The sequence below is a fragment of the Mastigoproctus giganteus genome, chromosome 12, assembly GCF_048544385.1.
Source record: "Mastigoproctus giganteus isolate SK-2022 chromosome 12, ASM4854438v1, whole genome shotgun sequence".
In the NCBI taxonomy this organism is placed as follows: Eukaryota; Metazoa; Arthropoda; class Arachnida; order Uropygi; family Thelyphonidae; genus Mastigoproctus; species Mastigoproctus giganteus.
Genome location: NC_143586.1, coordinates 118483869 through 118505099, shown reverse-complemented (window position 1 = coordinate 118505099; position 21231 = coordinate 118483869). Strand labels below are relative to the sequence as shown.

At 37.2% G+C, this 21231-nt stretch overlaps 1 protein-coding gene across 1 annotated transcript in view; it reads left to right on the top strand.

Annotated features, from left to right (window-relative positions):
* Positions 1–1756: 1756 nt before the first annotated feature.
* nompA (no mechanoreceptor potential A) overlaps positions 1757–21231 on the top strand; it is a 672626-nt gene continuing 653151 nt past the window's right edge. Inside the window, exons 1-2 of the mRNA XM_090385870.1 lie at positions 1757–1795; positions 2063–2345. Coding sequence (XP_090241996.1) covers positions 1757–1795; positions 2063–2345 — 322 coding nt within the window. The remainder of the gene's footprint in view (positions 1796–2062; positions 2346–21231) is intronic.

The window sequence follows — 21231 nt, the reverse complement described above, 5'->3', positions numbered from 1 at the left end:
CTTATTAAAAAAAAGTTGTTCGAAATGAATACTGTAGTTATTTTCCAATCACTAATTTTAATTTTTGAAATTTAGTGTCTTTGTCGATTGTCTCGTTGTCACTGTCTGTCCAATAGTAGTACAAGCACTCTTTCAAAGCGTTAAGCAAAGTGTGTATTTGGGATAAACAGACTGCTACTTTTAGTACAGTATGTTTAATTGTGTTCGTAAACAAATCCTTTTCTTTGTGAATTGGGTGAAAATTAGCAATTGAATAGCGCAAAGCCGATATTCAAATTAGTTTACAAAACACCAAGACAGCAATAAGCTGTAAGTCGTTGCAATACTGATCTGAATATTTAAAAAACAGACACTCACGTTTCTTTTTCCAATATAAATGCACGTTTTTTTTTGTCAGTCGAAAAGCCAGTTTTACTGAACCTCATGTTTTTTCATAGAAAAAATATCAATTTTATTAAGATAAAAAAGCGTTAGCTTATTCAACTAACCGTTATGTGTATGGAAATAAACGATTAAGCATGTTACGTTTAAGAAAATAAATTAGTTTTAAACTGCTCCTGTTCACCACATTATTCTTTTCTAACGCCATGTTCATTTACTGCTTGCACCGTGCATGCAGCATTCGTAGTTTTACAGATTGTAGACGGATAGTGAAACAGCACACAGAACGAAGGCTTACTTTTAAATTTCATGTCTCTGGCACTTTTTTACTTGAAGTACAGTATTCGCATTTTCATGTATTCTTATTTAAAATGGCTACGCTCTAGTTTAAATTTCATTTGATTTTATATTAATTTTATGTATCTTTTTTTAAATACTAGGATGAAATTCCAGTTTTAAATTCAAAACTTTATGGTTTTACGCTTTTTGGTCACTTTATGCGAACCGTTGTTTACTAGTGTGTTGGATCGCAATTGGTGGGAATCGCTGCTTCAGCACAACGTCGCATCGAGTCAATGAAGTATTCAAAAGTGACATGATGAACAAAACCTCCCACACACCAATCCTAGATGCCCTGGGCAGAAGATTATACTGATAAACACGCTTTCTTAATTCATTTCCCGGATGCTTATTGCGATTGAGATCCTTGAGTTTAGCCATTCTGCGCATGTTCAGGAGTCTTCCTTGTGTTCTTTAAACTACTTTGTCACAAATACACACACATTTAGTGTTGCCGATGGTTGCATCCGTTCATTAGGATCAGGGGACTAAGCGTATGAAAAGAACGTTCCTCAGACCATTATACCTTTTACAACAGCCTATATGTATTGTCTGTACACAACAAAATGGTTCCAGTGCCCCGTATGGTTTTCTCTATAAGTGCACTCTTCTATTAGAGTGAAAAGTGTAAATCTGTACTCATTGGGCCACAAGACTTACCTCCAATTCTTCTGTTTCCATCCTTGTGTTCTTGGGACCAACGCAGCTGTATTGTTCGTTGCCTCTTTGAAGATATCCTATTCCCATAGCACATTTCTTTGAAGAGTTCTTCGCATGGTGTGGTACTCATGCATTCTGATATTCCTCGCATTAAATGTAGAAGTTAACTGTTCCGTCGTTTTAGCAGATTATTTAATCGTTATTAAATAATCTGCTCCAGAAAACAAGCCCTTCACTCCGTCACGATACATTTTCGGCCACAGTTGCGTCTGTTCAGGGATGTCTTTCGGGCTCTTTTCTGTTCTAGTCATTGATTACTTGTGAAGTGCAATCGTTCTCTCTCTACTCTCGCACTTGCTAAACGCGCACGACAGTTATGTCTTTGGAAGGCCACCCTCTGTTTCCTCATTGCCTTGTGAGCTGATTTGGGTCTAGTCGGTTAAAATATGATTTTATTGCATTTTGTTTCTTACATACAAATAAGTACGTACACGTACTTACTTGTATGTAAGAAACATACATCTTACATACATATTTGCTTCTTACGTATAATCTCACACCATTTTATATCTTTGCACGTAGCCAAAACCTTCATGGTCCTAAAAACGAATCACCAGTCTGTATATTTCCAATTTTTTTTCCCACTTATAATTATGTTGTGTGTGTGTTTTTTTTTTTTTAGGTGTCGAGAATCGATATACCTGCACGAATTATAGATGAATGCCTTCGACTGTGCACTGAAGACCGAATTACGTCATCAGATCAATGTCGATCTATGGACTTAATGCCTGGTCGAAGGAGAACGACTGCCTTCTCAAGTGATGCCAATGCTGTCAGTTTAGGAGGAACTTCAGAATGGACAATGTCCAGGTGTCATCTCCATGGTACCCGAGCATCTCCTGACGGAACCAGTACTTTGGTGCGTCATCAAGACGGCTGGCACTTCAATAAGATCTGTCTGAGCTGTATGTAGCATATTTATTTACACTAGCTAATATAGGATAATCAGAAAAGATGCTCTAGTTTGAATTTGTTTAACGGATATAGTGATTAATTTGGCGTCACAGATTTGATGTCGGTTTTCTGGCACACCGACATCTTAGGCTATAATGCACCAGTACATTGTGTCTGTATAAGTGCGTGTTCACAAGCCGATTTACGTGTTGTCGATACTGAAAACTCGGAAGAACTCATGGGAAAATCCTATCCCCTATGCCTGAGATCAATTAACTACAGCAACTGTTGAAAAGGCCTTTAAGAGATTAAACTCCCCCATTTATCCAAGGATACAGCGTACTGACTTTATAACCCAAATTAATATGCCAAGTTCCCTTTTGACAAGTCAAAACCCCTCCCATTTCAAATTCTACCTAAAGCGCGCTTTTGTTTATTGATATGGTTTTCAGAAATGTTTATAATCAACGTCTTAGCATCATCATAGTTGGTGATGTTTCCAAATTTGTTTCTGTAATTAACTGTAGGACGATATAATGCTAATCATGGTTGGTTATTTTGTTTTCCAGCCAAATAACACACCAGGCCTTTTTAATCCGCACCCGTGTTTATTTTATTGACACATCAGTGACACATTTGAGAAGGAAAACAAAGTAATATGCCTATAAAACTTGATAACATTCTGCATTCATTACGAATTTTACATATGTCTGTCTCATTTTTCCTTTCTTTGGAATTGTTAAAGTGTGAAAGCGGGCCATTCTTTTGTGGACGTCGTGTGTAATTAATTCAAACTAGGGCACATTTTTTGATAATCATATAAAATATGAGTTGACTTTTAACTGACAGTAATTTACAAATGAAATAATTTTACAGTTAGATATTGTACAAATATATTTACGATGTTGCTGGCATATAACGATGTCGAAGTTATTGTAATTTATCCATACACGTCCGACACTTGAGGACCAACACCGAAGGCTCCCTAGTGCATTGGATGTTGATATAGATGATGGTATATCAAGCTTAATGTCCAAGTTTGCAGATGATACAAAGGTTGGCAGGGTTGTCAAGGACACTACTGACACTATGCTGCTGCAACAGGATCTGGAAAGGTTGAGCAGATGGGCTGAGAGGTGGCAAATGAAGTTTAACATTGACAAATGTAAAGTACTACACATGGGAAAAAGCAACCCCAGAGCAACGTATCAACTCTGTGGTACTACACTGACAGTGGTAGAGAATGAAAGGGACTTGGGGGTGATTGTGCAGGCAGATATGAAGTTCTCTGAGCAGTGCAGACGGGCTGCAAGAGTAGCTCATGGAGTATTGTCAATGATATGCAGGAATTTTTCCAGCAGGGATAAGGAGGTGATTATTCCATTGTATAAGGCAATGGTCAGGCCACACCTAGAGTACTGTATACAGGTCTGGAGGCCTCATTTCAAGAAGGATGTAGAGCTGCTGGAACGAGTACAGAGAAGGGCAACAAGATTAGTGAATGGAAAAAAGGGGTGCTCTTACGAAGAAAGGCTTAAGTTTTGCAAATTACAGTGTCTGGAGACTAGGCACCAGCGAGGTGATCTGATAGAGGTGTATAAAGCCTTGAATGGTTTAAGCATGCTCAATGCTGATGGGATTCTTCCTCTAGCTCAGAAAAATCACCTGAGAGGGCATAAATTCAAATTGAGGAAAGACAGATGTAGGATAGACGTGCGGAAATTTGCCTTTAGCCAGCGGGTGGTTGGTTGGTGGAACAGACTGCCATCCCTTGTGGTGGAGGTTGATAGCCTAAATAAGTTTAAGGCTCAGCTGGACAGGTATTTTGAACGAACAGAGGGGTGAAGTGGAAGTGGGTTTTTTTTTTTTTTTGGCTGATGCTGCATAAGCTTGCTTTCTTGCATCAAATGCCTCTGCTAATGCTAATGCTAATGCTAATATGAGTTGACTTTTAACTGACAGTAATTTACAAATGAAATAATTTTACAGTTAGATATTATACAAATATATTTACGATGTTGCTGGCATATAACGATGTCGAAGTTATTGTAATTTATCCATACAAGTCCGACACTTGAGGACCAACACCGAAGGCTCCCTAGTGCATTGGATGTTGATATAAACATCAGACTTTTTTTTTTTAACATTCCCTTAACAAAAAACTGAAAGAAAGTTTCTAAATATGCACACCGAAAATCTATGGGTGCTGGCGTTAATTCTTCTCACCGCGCTGTAAGAAAACAAAACATTGATTATAAAGTCGTATATATTCTATTCCCCAAATTGTGCACAGGGAGAACTTGAAAAGGAGGTCAAACAGGTAATCTTACTTTTAGAGCTATCATATCCATACATTAAATTCCTTTTGTGAGGAATGCAGATACCAAAGGTACCTGAATTCCTCACAAAAAGAAGCAAAGAAGCCAACCAACTGAGGAAATGTTTTCCCTCCCATTTAAGTCTATATTAGAAAGTGTGCTTTGACGGCACAGCTAAAGCTGCCTAATTTTGTGTATTTCGGCATAACGAAATGGCAAGAATCTGAAACTACTTTGAATCTAAAGCCAGCTTCGTATGACATTCATTTTTGATTTATTTCAGCCACATGTTGCTAATTTTATGAAAGAAAACTCGCTTTAAGTAATTACCAATATTATCAATTGCACTGCTGCTCAACAACAACAAATGTAGGTGCTATAATCTGTGTGTCTCGCTTACTCTGTAAAGGACTCAGAACAAGATGGATATTTCCCAGTAACATTAAAACAATTATTTTAAGTTATTAACCAATACTTTTAGCCCGTGTGTAGAAACCTGAATTACCCATATATAAGGCGACCCTAAACTTTTTTTTTTTTATTTTGAAAACGTGCAAAATTTTGCTACTTATATTCGATCATTAACGATTTAAAGTGATTTGGGTCGTTCGGCTGATGTGAACTCATCAGCCGAACGACCATCATTCAATCAAGTTGATTACTACTATGCATTTGGTCTATACCATTATAAATATACTTCGTTTATGTATATAGGATGAAAAATGAAGAAAAAAGGTATGTAGACTTTATTGCTCTAATGTTTTGCTATTCTACAGAAGGGAACAAGTTAGCAAAACCGTTGTTTACAAAAGGAGTTGAACTTGACAGAGGTCAGTCTGAGAAAGGTGATTGCTGCTTGTCAGTAACTGTTGGAAGTTCCTGGAAATTTTCCAAATTTTTCCGTAGAACTAATCTTTCTGAACTCCTGAGTGGCTATGCTAGCATACCATATAAATGTCCAGAGTTCTTTCTGCAATGCTGTCTCTGACTGTTTTCTTCTTGAATAGATGATACTTAACGAAAAAACTTAACGAAGGAAAATTAAAAGAAAAAGAAACTTAACGAAATTAATTAACGAAAGAAATGGTCTTTCATTTTTAAGGCTAATAAATTGTTATTTATTCTTTTATAAATGATCTTTCAGAGGTGCGTTTTTCATAAGTGACCTAAATAATGTCGAGTAATTCAATGTAATTCACAAAATGTTCTCAATTAAACTAAGAGTTAGTCTGAGAAAACGAAGAATATGAATGTACACATCACAGTAGAAAGATCTAGAGGCGCCTCCGTAGCCAGGTGGGAAGGAGCAGCAGTGCGTAGCACACGCTTGTTGATTAGACCGGGGTTCGAGCCCGTCACCACCAAATACGGAAGATGCGGAAATGTCAGGTAATGATCACTGCATATCCCCGGAGCAATGTGGCCTTAGTTGCTAATGCTCCTAAAAACCAAATAACAACAACATAAAGATCTAGAAAATCAAGGCTGTCTGTCACCTGCATTTGTTCTACAAAACACTATGCAAATTAGTAGGGAATATATATGCAAAAATTTATGCATCGCGCTCACTCTATAGAAGACGAAAAACAAGGATTTGTCTGGGTTTTTTCAATATTTTGAATGAAAATGACTTTTAAAAATTGTCCAAAATTTCTTGACTTATACTAAACTAGACAGTTTAACTAGGCAGGGCCGCTCAAATACCGTAAAAATTGAAAACCAGTGGAGTTACCTCACTTGCCCTAAACCGACTTCAGACTCACAGCAAACCCACATTGCACTTGCAGGGAAATAGAAGACTGGAACCATCTTATGTTTGACTGTCCCATCTACTAGGACCTGAGATGTATTATTCTGATACAAAAGTGGGATATCTTCCAAGAGAACAAGAATTTCTCCTCCTTGAAACGGAAGAAGATTATAAAGCTTCGTCACGATTCGCCCAAGACCTCTTCGCGAGAAGAAGGGCGCAAATTGTCATACACTGAGGAAAAAAGGAAATGCCACCTGACTATGACAACCCAAAGACAAAACATATCACTAAGCAGGACTTCTCCTCCTTGAAACAGAAGAAGATTATAACAGAAAACTTAATGACAGACAGCTAGCCGCAACCTCAACAGCCTGAAGAACTAGAAGTTCTAAAGAGACGCAGTTGACGTCTCTTTAGAACTTCTAGAAGAACTTAAATAGAACTACCACGGACTTGACTCTACCGGACTTGACCTCACCGCAGCTCTGCTGCCAACGCCATAGGCGATCCTATGTGCTCTCTTGCACGGCATTTTCTTTCCACTTTTACGGGGGGGGGAGATGGTTTCACTGTCTCCTCCCCTCATCACCCCCTTTTTCCTCCTGGTGGGACATGGGCCTGCCCCACTAACCACAAGGGTCACTTCCTCTATCGACACCTTACCTCCTGTTTTCTCCCCCAGCCTTCAGTCCCCCATACTCTGTTCACTTTCACAGCATAAGTCCAACACAGTCTAAATTTAAAACTTCAAATTTCCATTATACAAGTATTCCTCTCGGCCTCTAACCCTTTCAGCGTTCAACTCTACCGCGTTTTTTTTTTTTTTTTCTTTTAGGTCCTAGCCACTGAAATCTCAGGAAACTATGTGGCAGGACCTGCCAAAGTATTTTTAAGCAGTTAACCCTCCAGTTAACCTTAAGCAGTTAAAATACTGGTGTGCCTGGTCTACATGGGGCCAAGTGTGGGCAACGATGGGCCCCAATAGGGGTCCAACAGTTAAAATGGCAGATGATCAATGATACACAACACTACACTTTTAATTATCTATACACTTTTAAATATGGCCTTTACAGCGTACTGTAACACATGACAAGGTATACGATGCGGAGATGGGGTTTCCCCCATCTCCGCATCATCAGACCCTATACACTCTTTTCACTTTGCCTAAATCACAAGGACTAATCAGTTATTACTATGCTAACCAGAGACATCTGAATTGGGGAACCTATGATCCTCGCGCTTTACGCTCTAAAACTGAAACTGAAAAGTGCATTGGGAGGAACCATTCCTGTAATTAGCGTTTATCCCGTTGTTTTCAGAGAGCGGAATAAACAATGAAGAATGACCAGAGTACAGGTCTATTTCCGTCGCTCTAAAACATGAAGTTTCGTTAAATTTATGGTTTTGAGGTTAATTTGCCATTTTCACAACAACATTCTATCCTTGTCCATTGTTTTATTTCTATACAGTGAACAAGACTGGGACTTGTTCGCTGGCCATGAATAATACATTTTATAACCTTTTTATGTGTTTCTGTTTTCGTTTGTGGCGGGAAAATTTGTTGCAAATTTCCTTGGAGTAACTTGGAAAACGAAACAAAAGAATTTAGCAAATCACAGATTTTCATTTCCTTTATTGGCAAAGAAAGAAAAGTTCTGCAGCTGTTATCAAGCATCGTGTACTATTATTCTACATTTTCAAGTTTCTCAGAGCAAGTAAAATACTGCAGCACGATTGCATTTTGTCTAACTTGTGATACAAAGGCTGAAGAATTAAGTAAGTATATTTATTATTCCAGTTTTCATTAGTTTATTTTACATGACCATTCACAAATTATCAATGATCCATGACGTCGGCGATCGTCGAACGTTGTCTAGTTTGTGATATTGATATACGTTATTCCTTGCTGTAAATTTAGTTTATTATCATTCTTTTTTTTTTACTATTCTTTTCATTTTGTTACAATTTAACAGAACTCTGATGTCAGTAATTTTTGTATTTAAAATAATAATAAAAATAATAAAGTTGTTGGTAGAATTGCCATCCTCTCGGTGTTTTTTTTTTTTTTTTCTTTGTTTGGAAAAAGAAAAAAGATGTCCGGTATTTTTCCGAAATAACGGGTAATATGTTGAGTTTTATTTTTCTTTTTTTTTTTTTTGCTCTTCACCTTTTGGGGTTGCCTTCTCAACAATGAAATTAGTTAGCTAATTAGTTTATGTTTCAACAATGATTGATTTATCCAAAGAAATGAAAATGTAGCCTGTTAACAGGGAAAGCCTTTACCTCTATTTGCATCAAGAGGCGAATTTGCTGTAGTTACGCACTGCCTTACAACAAAATATTTCCCATTTTAATTATTATTCGTTAGCTTTTAACGAAAGCATTGATTTTGCAGGATAAAGCTCAACTATCTGTTTTTATCAGAGAAATAGATAAATTTAAATGTAACAGAAGAACTGTTATCACTTAACTTAAAACAACGACAGGCGAAGACATATTAATAAGATAAAAGAAGTACTGATAGAATTCAAACTTGAATACAGTAACTAAATCGGAATATCCACTGACGGGGCGAGATCTACGGTAGGGAAGAACAAGGATGCTTGTTCTTTTGTACTACAACTTTTTAGTACCACAACTAGAGCAAATTTCTGATGATGATAAAGTAATGGGACAACCTATAGCAAGAAAATTATGCTTCTATTGGAGGTGAAAAATCGGAAGCAGTGGATGAAAACATTCCCATAGGATCCTGGTCGTTGGCCCAAAATTTTATCAAGAAAGTGAAAAGACATATTGGTGGAAATTGGACCTAAACAAGTGAATAATGTTTCTTTTTCCTTCGAATGAAAAGGGACGATTTTCATGTATATATTATACAAGGACATTAGCAAACAACGAGAGGTAAATAGTGACAGGTTAATAGTTAATAGTAAATAGTGACAAGTATTCACTTTCAACGAATAGTATACAGGTAGTTCTCTATTTTACGAGTTAATTCGTTCCTAGCGCGCTCTCGTAAAGCGAAATCCCGTAAAGCGGGAAATTTATTTCACATAGACATAAGGTTAAAAATAGGGGTTCTCAACGATGAAATTAGTTAGCTAATTAGTTTATGTTTCAACAATGATTGATTTATCCAAAGAAATGAAAATGTAGCCTGTAAAATCAAGCAAATTATAATAATAGAGAAATTATTTTCGACTTAGAAATGTTAAAGAATGTTTATTCTTCATCATCATCGATTAAATGCGCACTCGTTGATCACTCATTATTGGCTCGGCACTCGTCCCTTTGTTGCACAAGGAGTCGTCTTCAGAAATGTTTCAAGAGGCATTTGTTTCCAAGATAATCTCGTTTAATTATAAATTTCACGATCGCATGCATAAGCAACTAACACGATTCGCGTGGAGTAAAAAGTTTATGAAGCTAAAAAAAAAAAAAAAAAAAGAATGAACAGAAGATTCTGAAAATATATTCGTTTTTTATACGATTGAAGATTTCAGTAAAGGGCAAACATATTTCGCCATAATAACTTAAAAACCCACACAATTCCAGCTATCGGTATTTTCGCAAATGCAAGAAGATCAAGTTTACTACCCGTTTATAATTGCTTGCAGTAACAGAAAAGCCCAATAAACCGGAAAGTGCAAATTGCTTTTATTGTTTTTCGGTCGTGACTTCCAGAAATGTGCTTTAGAAAAATATCACAAAGGCGTTTAAAATTGATTCTTATAACGGAACATATGATAACGATGAAAGTGCATGAATTTTAATGATTTGAATTGGTAACTAATACAATTCACAAACCATGCTCACGACCTTTATATGGCCTTAAGGTCATGATCGTGACCTTAAAAATGACATTTTAGAGAGATAAATAGCTTATACAGCGAAAATTTAAACTTCCGAGATCTTGAAACGAATTACCAAAAAACTGTGTTATTGGGTTCACATTACGATATTTTAACGATACGATGGTGTCTCTGGAACGGATTAATATTGTAAAGCTGGGTACGCTGTATTGTATAGCTACGCACGTGGTTTAAATTGCGTTATTTGTGAATGTTTAACATTAATTTTTTGCAATTAATGTTCACATTTTCGTTTTTGTTGATACTTGGGGGAAAAAACTCGTAAACCCGAGAACTGCCTACATATTGTTTTTGTTGTAAAATATTCAATTATGTTCAACTGGCTTTTCCGATTGAAAGCATGCTAGTATTAATTCGCAACGACATGAAATATCCTCTGCTCATATTTCTGATTACAATAAATACTTTACAAAAAAGTCCATGTTAACAAAACAAAGTAGATAAAAAGCAATGTCGATATATGAACTAGGGAAAAATCGGTGGACGGAAATTTTGAAACGAATTTTCGCTATTGTTCAAAATATTTAGCTGGCCAGCTCTTGCATTTCGCAGTTCCTCAAGTGAATTACATTCCCAATAATGGTAATTTTTTGAAAGCAATTGAAATGTTAACTAAATTTTATATTTTTTAAAGTGATTCATACATAATGGATCACTTTTCCAATATTAAATTTATATTGAAATTATTTCTTTAATTGCTGACAAAATAAGGAAAGAAATATTAGGTAAACTCGAAAATAGAAAGTATTTCTCAATTCCTCTAAATTGCACTCTTGACAGTAGTCATGTTGAACAATTAACATTTATCATACGTTTTGTTGTATATTCCGGCAATGACGTAGAAAAAAGGGAACATTTTTTGGGGGGATTTCATTAAATTAATGAAATAATTCATTAATAAGGGGTTATGTACATTAGTATTAAATGATTTATTTCTGAAATATAACTTAAAACTAAATAACATGATGGGTCAGGGTTACGACAGCGGTTCCAATATGAGTGGAAAATATATTGGCCTTCAAAAACTTATCAAAGGTGTAAATAGTCGTGCAATATTTGTACCATGTAATTCTCATATACCTTTAAATTTAGTAATCAATGATGCAACAAAAGTCACTTTCGAAATTGTTCAATTTTTCGATATTGAGCAAGGATTATACACTTTTTTTTTTCTTCCTTCTCATAAAGACAGGAAAAATTAATAGAAAATATTCCAATATAAACATTAATTTTGCCAAATATCGTTTTAATAAAAATTAATTTCCTAGGAATTACGAAAATTCCCATTAAGCAGCACGGAAATGTATTGAGTAATTCCTTCGTCTGATGATTTCTTAATACGGTATCTCAATATTCTAAGTCAGGGATCTCCAACCGTATGCCCGCGAGCACCAAGGTTCCCGCCGAAGGGTTTTCATGTGCCCGCTTGAAAAATCGGAGCATCGCCCCGGACCATGTTGGATTGTTTTTTTTTTGGTATTTGTTGGCGCATCGGCTTCTGTGGCCATAATAATGCACCTCCCAAAGTACTTTGATCCAAGCCCGAGGCGGGATTCGAAACCGCGACCTTTGAGTTGCCAGGCAGGCACTTTACCCACCTGGCTAGCCTGGTCGGCATGTTGGATTGTCGGATCACCGCTAACCTGGGGTACACTAGGACAAGACGTTATATTTGTAACAAGGCCTTCCAAGTGTAATAGTTAAGGAGGTTGTAAAATGTTTTCTTTGGGGCTTTTCCAATCATTTCGGGAAGTAACTCGCAAAAGATTTTGCGAGTTGCCTCCCGAGATTCGAATATTTCGAGAATCCAGAAATGAGGAATATCAACAACTTATGACCATACGTGGTTGCTAGATTTAATATTCCTCACAGATATGAATCTGAAACTTTTATGTATTAAATCTTGAACTTCAGGGAAAAGACAAGGATATTGCTGAAATTATTAGTTTAATCAGTGCATTCAGGGCTGCCGCAAGTGGGTAGGCGAAGTAAGCTTCGCTTATGGGCGGCAGTTCAAGAGGGAGCAAAAAAAACTTTTGAAATATACAAGTCGGACCTCTGTTTAATTAACGAACTTCTTTATAGCGAAATTTTCTATTTAGCGATACGCGGAACATCACATATTCTTTCATTTCGCTCAAAGCGTTTCATAATTTCGTTTTTTTCCTCTATCGACAGAGGCGGACTGGCCTTATTGGGGAAATCCCAGTGGGCTGGAGGTCGGTGTGATTTGGGCTACAAACTCTTGTATGAGGCCGCTAAAAGTTTTCTCCAATAAGAATTTTTGACATGTTTACCAGTATTGCTTTTCTTTTTCTCTCTGAATCTGTAGTATCTTCACCAAGCAAACTTCATTTTCACACTTTTCTCAAGCATTTTACTAATTTTTAGGGAATAAAACACAATTTCAGTATATAAAGGACAAAAAGGAGGAGGCACGTTTGATATACAGAACCAAAGCTGCCCGCGTGTAGCAACTGAATAAACAAAGCAGTAAAGACAGAAACACACTATTATCCCCTCACACTAGCTCACATTTTGGAGATCAATACCATAAAACAATAAAAACAATTTCCTGTTGCGTTCATGCTGGTGAAGTCTGTTATAAACGGGTAGTAAATTCGATCTAATTGCATTTGCGATAATACCGATAGCCGCAATTGGTTTTTATGTTATTATGGTGAAATGTGTTTCCACTTCACTGAAATCTTCAGTCGCATGAAAAACAAATACATTTTCAGAAATTTCGCTTCTTTCAGTTCAGGTGATTCCCGAATTCGACCGCCATTTCTTGTAAACAGAAAGTTGAATCGTGCCCAAGCGAATTCGGTTCGTGTTATATACGACATCGTTCCCCTATTTATAAATCGTGTATGATCGAATTCGTGTAGTGTAAACGCGTGTTATACGAGGACTGACCGTACTATATACTGTTGTGGGGGGGGGGGTATTTATGCTTTTATTATTATATAGAAAATCCTAGGCTGAAAGGAGACCTCAATATTATTATATTATGTTATAATTTTTTTTTATATCCCCTTATTTTAACCCCTCCCACTTTAACACCTGACTTGATTGATTTCAGAAAATTCCCAGACTCACGGGGACCCCAAATATATTAAGGTATTCTTCCACTGGACTGGCTGAGTTTAGAAATGACAGACACACACACAAGAATGTAGAATATAATTTTTTTTTTTTTATTGTCATATCATATATAAGAAAATTACAATAACCTTTAACAGAATACAGTATTTAGTTTGACACTTGTTATTTTACTAATTTTTTTAAATGTGTATATATCTTGTAATTTACAGACAACCTTGTTATCAAAAGAACTACTAAATCCTAATACTTATATATATCTACATATATATATATATATATATATATATATATATATATATATATATATATATATATATATATATATATATCATTGTGTCTCTTCATGTTGCTCCACAAAGATTTCAGTAGGTCCGGGCATTTATTACCCCTCACAACGAAAAATCTGTCTCTTTGCTCCTTAACAGTCCATGTAAGTCCATAAACCACCATCAGCCAATGAACAGACAAAATTATAATTTCATAAATGCTCGTTTCCCAACTTATTAGGAAATACATATATATTCATTCAAGAATCCTTCCTTGCAAACATGTCAACAGTCAACAATATCCAACCAATTTACTTAGTTACCTTTCCGTTCAATTAATCCACTATTTCATAATTAGGGCTAGATGCTCATTTAATTGTTTACTTGTTTAATCATTTTCTACCCCAAATAAGTCATACTCACAGCAATTTAACATTCACAATAATTCAAGGACAAAATTTTTACTTCCTACTACAGATTAACTTACTCTTAGATTGCATTACTCTGATCTCTATACTAAATTGAATTATCACTCCTTAAGTATTACACTCGTTCAAATATATATATATATATATATAGTTAGTACTTTGACATTCTCTCTTAAAATTTATAGCGTCCTCCTAGAGTCCTTTTCATTATTAAATTAGTTCCCTTTTTTACAAATTATATTCTCAGTACTTATTCTAGCACTTACGCAATGGTCTGGTATTCCTCCCTGCTCGGTCTCTCTTCCTATCTGCTCGGGGTGAGGACTGGAAAGCGAAAGGTTGCTCATCTGGGGAACACAGTAATCTATCCTGGGTTTCTCTACCGGGTACTGCACGGCTGAAGATAATACCGGATCTTATCTCCTTTCTTCCTCCATCTGCGTTGCGTCCGAGGACTGGGATACCTTCCGGGTCGACTAGTCACTCAACTGCTCAATCGAGAAATTTGCCTCTAGGGCGTTTCACCATTCTTCCTCCATAGATTGCATTAACTTCTTCAAGGGAACGATACTTCCGACTCTAGACTTTCACAAAGTAATTTCTTATAATAAATTCTCCCACTACAGCTTCCATCTCCCCAGGACTGCTTCCACCACCCAACTTAGATCACGACTCCTCTTCTCACTCTCTTCACCACAAGAACTCCTCTCCGAATGATCCCAGTATCAATTTTTTTTTCCCTTCTCTCCTTTCTCTCAAAATTCCCACCGCTTTCTTCCTGGCCAATCGTTGACTTCCCCATCCTTTCCTACGTGATCCTATTCGTCTCCCTTCATTTCCGTGGGCGTGTTTTCTTTTTCCTAGTGTGACCGAACTTCCGTTAGTCTGGAAATTACTGGTACATTCTAGAAATTAAACGTAAGTTCCGGTCAGCTAAGAGAGTTTCAGGCTTTCTTTGTGACCTCACCCCCATTACTACGTCGCCCACACCTGCTAGAGGTCGAACTGTGAAATTTATTAATAGGGCCACTTCCGCACTCAGTGCCCTTTCTATAGTGTATATGCTCCTGTCTTAAGTGGGATTTGTTTCGGTTCATTATAATCACTTTTACTGACTCGCTTAAGGAATTCTTTACAACCGAGATTTAACTAACTGGGAGTGTTTGGACTAACCTTCGAATTTCAGTGTTTCTTAACAAATGATACTTGACTGAAACTAACTATATTCGCCACAATTAATTCTTCCAATATTTAACAAACTTTATAATTTATTGTAAGGCTGGGTAATTACACTGTATTATAATTTTTTCTCAGGGTAAGTATTTTTTGTGTTACCCTGTGCAACTTATTTGTTAGCATATGCTTATAGCTTCGATCCTTTTTATACGATTTCAGTTTTTTAGCATTGCTTATAAATATCACGAAACTTACCCCCTAATCCGTATGGTTAAAATGTAAAAAAATTCCCCGAGGGAGGGGGGGAAGTGCACTCTTTTCCGCTTGGATCGTCATATATAAAAATTAACGATTATGAAACAAAGAATGAGAGGAACCAAGAGTCCTAACGTTGGACTTTTGCAGTTCCGTCATCAGTTGGTTCATTTAATTGGAAAAGAAATTCTGAGGGTTATAAAGGTTAACTCTAGCTCGCGTGGTGCATGATTAGCGCGCGCGCCGGAAATTTTACATATTATCCTACGAGGTTCAGTCGTAAAATCATTCAATGGCTAAAGCATCGTGTATTAATAATAGTTTATAACTGGAATTCAGTTTTGTTAATATTATTGCAGAATCTGTTTGAGTGTTATAATTATGTGAGTGTGAATGTTGACTGAGTTCTGTGGCTGAATAATTAGCATGTAGGCTGGTTTGATGATATAAGCTCTGTTATTTGCAGCTTTTAGTGGATCCAAATTTGGCGGTATTTCTACCAATTTCGTATGCATTAGGGCAGTGGTCTCAAACTGGCGGCCCGCAAATACATTTCACCGTATTTGTTGTAAATACGGTGCTTATATTCACTCTCATTTTGTTAAAAAAAAAAAATCCGGCCCGTCAGCTGCTTTCAGATCGTGCATTCGGCCCGCATGCAATTTGAGTTTGAGACCACTGCATTAGGGTACCTACAGACGCTCCGGCTTGCCTGCACAGGCCAAGTTTTTGCAGTCAAACCGGAATGTGCGCATGTATCGCAGGCCGCCTGAATGGGCATCTGGCCCTGTCTGTGTAAATTTAAGCGATGACAGATATTGCCCTGCACGGACCTGTAGGTCCGTGCATGTAGATGTGGTTTTCCCAAATATGGCACACACACAAAGAACCTTGTGAAGGCGCACTCAACGCCGTAAACAAATTCCCTACTTGATAAAATTGTTCTATAATTATTAGCTTCACAAGTTCTGATTATAATTAGGCCTCTAATGTCGGTAATTTCCAGATTCTGGGTTATGAGAGCGAGCAAACAGCAGGTTAGACAAAAAACCACACACAGTGAACGAAACAAATAATTCATATTTAATGCACCTTAAATTCTTCTTCACTACCCTTACTTAAGCTGTATGAAGAAATTCTTCTTCGCTACCCTTAAAGATAATACTGTATTTCTATTTCTATTTCAATTGTTACAATATATTTTTAAAAACGATTTTAGAGATACTTTTCCAACTGTAGCAGTTGCAGTTGCACTAAGAATTTTTCTAACTTTACCAGTTTCAAGTGAACGGAATTTTTCAAAATTAAAATTAATCAAAAATTATTTACGATCGACAATGTCTGAACAAGGGTGGAATTCAGGATCATTTGGATCGAATTGAAATTCTCAAGGATACTCAGCATGGTTTTGTAAAGGGAAAATCATGTTTAACAAATCTGGTTCGCTATTTCGAAAGGGTCACTCACGAGCTGGATTTAGGGAATAATTTCGGCATTGTTTATTTAGATTTCAGCAAAGCTTTTGACTCAGTGCCACATGAGCGGTTGCTTTATAAGCTGGAACAGGTTGGAATCATTGGGAAAATCCTTAGATGTATAGAACGATGGCTTCAGGGCAGGAGGCAGAGGGTTGTGATAAATGGCTATTCCTCAGATTGGGTTGATGTAAGAAGTGGGGTTCCCCAAGGATCAGTATTAGGACCACTGTTGTTTTTAATTTTCATAAACGACATTGATGAAGGGATAGAGGGCGTGATGTCTAAATTTGCAGATGATGTTAAAATTGGTAGAGTAGTTAATGATCACTGTCAAGCTGAGCTTCTTCAGAGAGACCTAGATAGACTTCAGGAATGGTCAGAAAAATGGCAGCTGTGCTTTAATCCAACAAAGTGTAAGGTATTACACCTGGGAAACAGTAATCCCAAAAAAACGTATTCACTTGGTGGAGTTCATCTAAACCGAGTACTGGAGGAAAGGGTCTTGGGTGTTACAATACGGTCAGACATGAAATTCTCTGAGCATTGTAAACAGGTTGCAAGGAAGGCCCATGGTGTCCTATCGATTCGATGATCTATCGAACTTTTGCAAGTAGAGATAGGGACGTGATAATCCCATTATATAAGGCTTATGTTAGACCACGCTTGGAATACTGTGTTCAAGTATGGAGACCGCACCAAAAGAAAGACATCGAGCTTCTTGAAAGGGTGCAAAGACGGGTAACTCGCCTGGTGAAATCGGCAAAAGGGCGTCCTTATGAAGAAAGACTTCGAATATGTGGGTTGCAGAGTTTGGAAACTAGACACCTTAGAGGAGATTTGATTGAGGTGTTTAAGGCTCTGAGAGGCATCTGTAAAATGAATGAGGACAAAATTTTCAAGATTATAAATGATGCTAGAACTAGGGGACATAAATTCAAGTTACGGGGAGAAATGTTTAGATTGGACTGCAGGAAGTTTTATTTTAGCCAGAGAGTTATAATTTACTGGAATAAGTTGCCTTCATGGGTGGTAGAGGCCGACAGTTTGGGGAAATTCAAAGGTCATCTGGATAGTACTTTCGGGTAAGGGAAGCTCATAGGATGATAGGTTTAATTTCCTTTTTTTTTTATTAATTATTATTATTTAGTTATTTATTTTATTTTATTTATTTTTTGTTTTTATCATTGTTTTGTTCGGTTTTTTTTTTTTTTTTTGGCTGGTGCAGCATAAGCCATAATCTTTCTTGCACCATGCGGCCGTTACTAATACTAATACTAACAACGACTTTCTAATTTGGCAATAATTTCAATAGAAAATGACCTTTTGGAAAAAATAAACTTAAATGAAACAATGAATAAATTGGCATTTCTTAAAGCAAGGAAACATAAATTTGTATATATATTTTTTTAAATTACAATTCTCCTTTTATGTTATTATTGTGATATAATACGATTACTGTGATTTAGAATTTAAAGCTTATTTCCAGAATTTCAGAATGATTTTGTTATTTTTGCATGTTATTTCATTATAATCTATGTGTGATATTTTGTAATTATTTTCTCTTTTAATAAATGAATGCTATTTTATTTAGACCTTATTTTATTTTTTTAATCGAAATATTTTGGGATGGCAAATTTGATTTCGCTTACTCGCGGCCCTGTACCAGACTTACGTAGGGGTTGCGTTCCACGGAACGCTACGTAAGTTGGAATTTCCATAAATGCTTATGCAGCACTGGCAGCTATGCGTGCTAAAATTGATTGAAGCAAAAAAGAAATGTTCGACGAACATGTAAATAGAATTATTTATTCAATATTTTTATCTCATGCACAGGAAAAATTACAAAAGTGTACAAAAATTTCAAAATGATAAAATTACAAAAAGAGAGAAGATAGGCATAACGTTAGCAAGTTTTACCTTTCGAGCATCGTTGCCAGAATTAACTCTCCAGCTGATAAACACGCCGCTGCAGAAGTTGAGGGGCTGTGGAGTTTTAGAAGGGATTTTTTCCAACACATCACAATTTCTCTGCAACTGCAGAATCGGCACTGGCGGTTCCCGCATACTTTAATGTTCGGGAAACCAGCGCGCTGCTTGAACCAACCACCCGTTGCTTGCCACGAATTTGACTTTGGGTTCGCTGTACTTATCTGTTCAGTTGTTAGAGCAAATTTGTTGTTTTCTGCAAACAGCATCTTGTTTTATTTAAACTTGCATCTGTAAACATTTATATTATGTAACAGGTATTTATCTTCATAAATACTTCTTGCTTTTTCTTGAATGGCCATTAGACTCAGGGGCCCTTGCTTCTAACTCCGATTTTCCATCCATATTATTAATAGCTTTTCCATCTTCGATATACCACCTGAACGCTGTTTTATGATCACTTTTGATCCTTTAACGTGTTCTTTTATACGCATCTTCCCTTAAAATAGTATTCACTGTTGAAACAGCGAGACGTAATTCTGTGCAAGAAATGACAAACTTTAGCATTAGTAGAGGCATTTGATGCAAGAAAGCAAGCTTATGCAGCATCAGCCAAAAAAATAATAATAAAATAAAATAAAATAAATAACCACTTCCACTTCATCCCTCTGTTCGTTCGAAATACCTGTCCAGCTGAGCCTTAAACTTATTTAGGCTATCAACCTCCACCACAAGGGATGGAAGTCTGTTCCACCAACCAACCACCCGCTGGCTAAAGGCAAATTTCCGCACGTCTATCCTACATCTGTCTTTCCTCAATTTGAATTTATGCCCTCTCAGGTGATTATTCTGAGCAAGAGGGAGAATCCCATCAGCATTGAGCATGCTCAAACCATTCAAGGCTTTATACACCTCTATCAGATCACCTCGCTGGTGCCTAGTCTCCAGACACTGTAATTTGCAAAACTTAAGCCTTTCTTTGTAAGAGCACCCCTTTGTTCCATTCTTGTTGCCCTTCTCTGTACTCGTTCCAGCAGCTCTACATCCTTCTTGAAATGAGGCCTCCAGGCCTGTATACAGTACTCTAGGTGTGGTCTGAACATTGTCGACTTCAGAGGTGCCTTCGATTTTCTATGGTGGGAGAGTATACTGGCACGGTGAAGGAAGATGGGCTGTCCCATGAACTTATATGAGCTGATGCAGAGCTATTTCTCAGATCGGAAAGTCTTCATTTGGGAACAGGTATGTCTCTGTAGAGCAGAGAATAGAAAGGGGAGCACTGCAGGGGGTCCATTTTTGGCCCTGTGGTGTGGAACCTGGTTCTTGATAAGATTTGGAATGAGGACTGGAATGATGTGGAAATAGTGGCATATGCAGATGATGTATTATTGTTAGTACAGGGTGACGCTAGATTGGCTCTAGAAAATAGAGCTGAATGGACCATGAGCAAGATGGGTTCATGGGCAGACCAAAATAAGCTCAGTATAGCAGTTGAAAAGACTGTTTGTATATTACTAAAAGGGAAGCTTAGTGCTGGTAGAAATACCACTGTTAGGATTCGGGGGCGCTCTTTGATATGTTGTACCCAAGTACAGTATCTTGGGATACTGATTGATAACAAACTTAGCTTCGTCCCACATGCCAAGTATTTGCGGGAAAATATCAAGAAAGTATACACAACAATTAAAAGAGTTGTGCATCAGGAGTGGGCCTTGAGAGGGAAGGCTCTCAAGCTGACATACAGCTGTATCTTTAAAACAATAATTATGTATGGATGTGGTGCTTGGAGTGGAGCAATAGTGCATACATTTGTTAGGAGGCATCTGTTTGCAGCTCAGAGACTGGCTGTCTTGGCGCTTACAAGGGCATGTAGGACTGTATCCAGTGATGTGTTACAGGTTATATCTGGAAGGTTTCCGATAGAGCTGGTGGTCGCACAAAGATTCTTTTTGTATAAGATGAAAAGAAATTGCCCTATGGAAATCCTTGGCATACAAGCTTCTCCAGATGTTAACAAGATATATGGTTTGATGGATGTGAAAAGTGAAAGTAAGCGAATAGATGTGGAGATGGTCAGGATTTCGCAGGAGCGGTGGACACAGTCTGAGGTTGTCCGAGTTATGTACCAGTTTATCCCTGACGTGCTGACTCAAAGAGTGAAGAGTGGTTGGCCTATGTTAGGGCTGTATCCAACGATGGTGATAATGGGCCATGGACTTAGAGTCCGTCTAAGTCAACTGAGGCTCAGCGACAGTAGTAATTGCAGCTGTGGAGTAGTGGACATAAGTGAACACCTTCTGTTGCAGTGCCCTCA